Here is a 4,915-nt window from a genome sequence, read left to right as displayed (position 1 = left end):
GCATTTTCGTGTAACTGAGATCAATTTTTTAAAGTACCAAAACAACAAGGTCAAATTTTATCACTCCAGGAATACTTTACTGCTATGGCTTATTCAAATCGGTTAGATTCCTGGAAAAGGTAATGTTCTTATACTTTCAGTGAAATCAGTCGGGTATCTAGCCTTCAGAAAATGAAAATAGGACTTAAGGACGTTAATAGGATTTTATTTGTTTAATCTCTCCTCCCATAATAATTCTCACCAGTTTATTCTGCTATGAGGGGATCGCGAAGGGGACAATGGAAACTAATTTTTATCCTTGATTTAAACACTGTATTAGCCATCATACAGAACAGACTCAGCTGCCGTCTACTAGGGAACACTTCTAAGTTGGGTAGTTTTTGCTGAATAGAACTTGTGAGCTTTTCCTCTTCCCCATGTTTAATTGTCTTCGCTTTTTATCAATTAAAACAAAAACAAAAACAAAAACGTTTCAAGCCCGTAACAAGGTGAAAGTAACATTTGAAGTTCTCCTCGACACTATACTCACTCCCAAAACATCTTTCTTTTTTTCTAAAAATGTTTGTTCGTTGGAGTCGTCAGTGCAGCAGAGGGCCTCGGGAGCTTTGCACTTGGGTCTTTTGCAAGGTTTTTCCTTCTCTCTCGCTCGCTCCCTCCCATCTCCCCCAGAGACCCCTCCCCCACCTTGGGCGAAATTCCTAAATAAAGCCAGCCGCGTGGACCGCGCCTGAGTGGTCAGCATCCCCTTTCTGGCCCTGGTCTGCAGGAGCATCTGAAGTGAAGAAATACAGAAACTCCATGACGAAAAGGTGGAGGGGTCTGAATCGGATAGCTAGAAGGCGGTGCGCTGGAGGAGGGTCCCAGCACTCCCTCAAAACCACAGATGTTTTCCTCCTGGCCCTGGGGCGAGGCGCTCCAGCCCCGGGCGTTCCGGCGTTTGTGTGTCTAGGTTTCCGAGGAAGGGATTACGCAGCGGGAGCAGCCGCGGCGACGCGGGCGTTGGGGCCGCAGGAGCCGTAACGAGGCGCCTGGCCTTCTTTGTTGACTTTTAGGTCTTGGGCTCAACAGAAGATTTATTCGCTAGGAGGGGAAAATGCCCAAACAATGAAGAACTAACTGCACTTGTCACCTCGAGATGCTCGCGGTCCTGCTCTGCCTCCCGCTTCCCCGGCAACTGGCTGCCCTGGCCTCAACCCGTGCGCGTCGTAACGCGCGGGGCTCAGATCCCAACGCTCAGAGCTGGCAGAAAATCGCGGGAGAAGCCCACGAGGCAAGACCTGTCCCCTGCGATCCACCATTCTAGCTTTCCGGGCAGGTCTCCAAAGTGGCCTCGGGTTCTAAACCCGAGGCTCCTCGCCCCTGAAAGCCCAGAAAGAGTCTATGCCAAGTAAGAGCGAGAGCTAAGGCCGACGTAAGCCTGGTGGGTGAAGGCAAGGCATTGTTACTGCTAGTACGTTAGAGAGAGGGAAGGGAACACCACGGAGTGGAACGCACGAAAGTTAGACGATTTTAAAGTCAGTGTGGCCAGGTAAAATTCCGAGGCCCAAGCTCACGCCTTATATTACATTTGGAATTCGAATTTACCAATGTTTGTTTACCCTTTTTCTAAATGTTAAAAAGTTGTTGGGATTGAAAGCTTTTTCCTTTCTTTGAAACTTTTAACGTCCTTCCCAGGCCTCTAAATCGGATTTTGAAATTACTCAAACCAGTAATTTCCTTCTTCTTTCATTAGCTGAAGTGAGAGCCGGGGTTTGGGATTTCTGGATATTTCTCAAGTGCTACATGGCACCCTTTCTCTCATCTGGGGAGGCAATTACGCAATAATTAAGGGACTCACACAGCTCTTTTTATCTTGTCCTCGGTGTAGAGTGGGGCGATCAAAGTAAAAGCTGTTCAAGTTCAAGCCCTGGAGAAGACGGAGTTCATACACAAGGGCTCAGGCAGGCCAGCCTCTGCTTGGGCTGGTGGTGTTATTGTTGGTGTCAATCTGAACAAGACTTACAAAGAAATAGGTGGACTGGAAAGTGAGCCTACTATCAAAGGAGATTAATGATTTTGTGATCTCAAGCAACTGTAGGGGTGTGAAGTTGCATTTAAAAGCTTCTTAGAAGGCAAACAAATCAGCAGCTTTAAGTTCTCTAGAACGGTATTTTTAGAAACAATATTTTAAAAATATCTTCATAGAATATAAAATAGCAGCTACCATGAACTGTCCTGATGGCACAAATCTTCCCCTACAGGAGTGAATTAACTGGCTTCCCTAGACCCCCTCCCAACCTACTGTGATGGTTAAATTTTGTTTCTCTTTTAATGTAAAGAGGGTTTAGGATTCTCTGTTGTAGACAACTTAATTTTAACAGCTGCATCTGATATTTTATTCTCACTCAAATGCTTCTCAGATAAAAGAAAATGATACATTGAGGAAGAGGGAAAGGTAGTTAAATTAATAGTATTTGATTTCATTGTGGAAAGGCTCAAAGGATACAGAAGGCTTAAGCCCATGTCAAAAATTGAAGTAAACATCACTGAGAATAAAGAACCTTAAAAATCTCAGTTCTTGGAATATTAAATCAATCTATCTACCCACTTTTACTGAATTTTGTTAATGACTTTTTACTAGCTACACGTTCGTATAATAAACATAAACAAACAAGTGTTTTAGATTATTTTCCTTTTCATTTATATTCAGTGCCAGACTTTGAAAATCATATTCAGAATATCTATTTTGGATTTAATTAAGGAAAATAACAAAAATCTTTTTTGTTAACATTTGATTTATTTAAAGTCCTTAACTGCAAATGATCAAGAACATATTCCACGGCTTAAAATTTATCATTTTTGTTATTTAAATCAAAATATTTTAATTACAATCACACTGATAAAAATTAACATTTTAATTTGTAATTTTAACCATCATTTAAAGCAATTGCAGCTGTAAAGAAAAAATAAACCATGCAATAAATTAACATTGAAAAAGCAAAAAGGAATAATAATGAAACCCGTCTGGCTATACTAACACCATGTCCAACTGTGAAAAGTGCATTAACACTGAATGAAACAAGCACACGATGGCAATAATTAAAATGACCACAATCAATTGAATTTTGGAATCTTGGACCAAATTTTGAAATACAGCTCCCTATAACATCTCTCCTCCAACATTGTAATATTCTCCCTTTTTTTTCCTAGAGAAAAATATTCTTTAAATGGTATAGATACACAGAAGCAAATTTTATACATGTTATGTGACCTCAGAATGACACGACTATGGCACTCTGCAAAGCAAGGAGCAGAGTTACTGAGGAGAGCAATTCCTGAGGAAATGATTCCCAGGGCTATGTATGGGAGCAGAGGACAAGGAGGGGGTGTCTTTGTAACTTCTTGGTCCAGCAACTTTTGAAAATATAGCATGTATACCACCTAACTATTACCTCTATATGTTATGTAAATATATGGAGGATGTCTACATATCTGAGCATGTGCATAAATAAGTCGGCACATAATATATATGTATTTCACTTTAAAACATGTTATCTGAATGTATCAGAAATGTAAATTGAAAAACAAATGGCTCTGATGTTTTTAATCTGTTTGTTTTGCTGCATAAAAACAGCATTGTCCTTCAATACTTTCAACAGTCCCTAGTGTCTACTTGTTTCTTCACCCTTTCAGTTCTTATGGTGAAGAGTATTGCCATAGACCTGTAAACTTGTGGGGAAGGGGTGGGGGGTGGTCAGATGAGGAGGGAAAAAAAGCACAAACAAATATTTTACAAGCTTGACCATCTTTCTTTTTTTAAATAAACCTTGCACACACTAGATTGTGCCTGAAGAGGAAAGAGGAACGAACGGGAGAGGGACAAGGAAGTAGAGGATTTTATATATACACTTGTGGATCATTAAACTTTGCAGGAAAAAATTTTGTTGGTTTAGGGTGGGTTTTCTTCTTAATAATATACACAAGGCGTTTTGAATAACAATAAAGTAACAGTCTTTTGCACTGGGGGAAAGATTGTACACACACAAAAGGAAACAAAAATAGTCGGGATTCTATTATGCTGTTGACGGCTTGGTATGTGTGGTTTTGCTTGCTGTTGATTTTTTTCCCCCTCTCCTGCTACCAGCATGGCCATGCCAAACAAGCCCCTAGTCTAAGAGAGCTAGGAAGTGTTTAGGACAGGTCTGGAATACACACCTTGGTAGTAGGCCGGCTCCAGGGCTGAGGGCTCGATGGGGCTCCTGGTGGCCACTGAGGCGCTGCCCAGCGGCAGGCTGGAGGGCAATGCGGCGCCATAGGGCGAGTACTGTAGCGCCTGCTCGTATGCCTTGAAGTCCAGCTTGTGCTGCTGCTCCGAGGAGGACATGAGGTTGTTGATGGAGAAGGGGTGGTTGAAGGAATAGTGGGGGTCCCCTTTCAGGTGCAGCTGGGACTCGTGGGGTGCCAGACCATGCACCGGGTGGGAAGGGGGCACAGATACCAATGCCCCAGGCCCAGAGCTGATCGGGGGTGCAGTTGAGGAGGCTGGAGTCTTCAACTCCGAGGCGCCCCCTGTCGCCGTCGCCCCGCTGTGGTCCACAGTCTGGGGGCTGGCGGCGGGCCCAGGGGCCGGCGCGCCCTCTAGCTGGCCGGCCTTACCGTGCACGCCCCGATGAAGGGGCGAGTCGCCGCTGGGGTTGGCTGCGGCTGAGGGGTCCTTGCGGCTCTCAGAGCCGCCCTTGGGGCCACCACTGCTCCCGCTCCCTCCCCCGGCCCCTGGTTGCTTCTCACACTTGAAGCGCTTCTGGCGGCGCAAGTAACAGCCATTCTCGAACATGTTGCCAGAGTCCGGGTGCAGCGTCCAGTAGGAGCCCTTGCCTGGCTTGTCCGGGGAGCGCGCCACTTTAACGAAGCAGTCGTTGAAGGAGAGCGAGTGGCG

The 4,915-nt window shown here is 44.6% G+C and overlaps 1 protein-coding gene across 1 annotated transcript in view; it reads right to left on the bottom strand.

Moving 5' to 3' along the window:
* Window positions 1-2,356: 2,356 nt before the first annotated feature.
* Window positions 2,357-4,915, bottom strand: part of FOXA1 (forkhead box A1) — a 5,654-nt gene continuing 3,095 nt past the window's right edge. Inside the window, 1 exon segment of the mRNA XM_025047942.1 lies at window positions 2,357-4,915. This exon segment is cut by the window's right edge and continues 108 nt beyond it. Within this exon segment, the coding sequence (XP_024903710.1) occupies window positions 4,160-4,915 (756 nt within the window). The 3' untranslated portion in view covers window positions 2,357-4,159.

This window comes from Pteropus alecto, unplaced genomic scaffold (assembly GCF_000325575.1).
Source record: "Pteropus alecto unplaced genomic scaffold, ASM32557v1 scaffold104, whole genome shotgun sequence".
Lineage (NCBI taxonomy): Eukaryota > Metazoa > Chordata > Mammalia > Chiroptera > Pteropodidae > Pteropus > Pteropus alecto.
The sequence above is the reverse complement of the archived record's forward strand: the minus strand, read 5'-3'. Positions and strand labels throughout refer to the sequence as shown.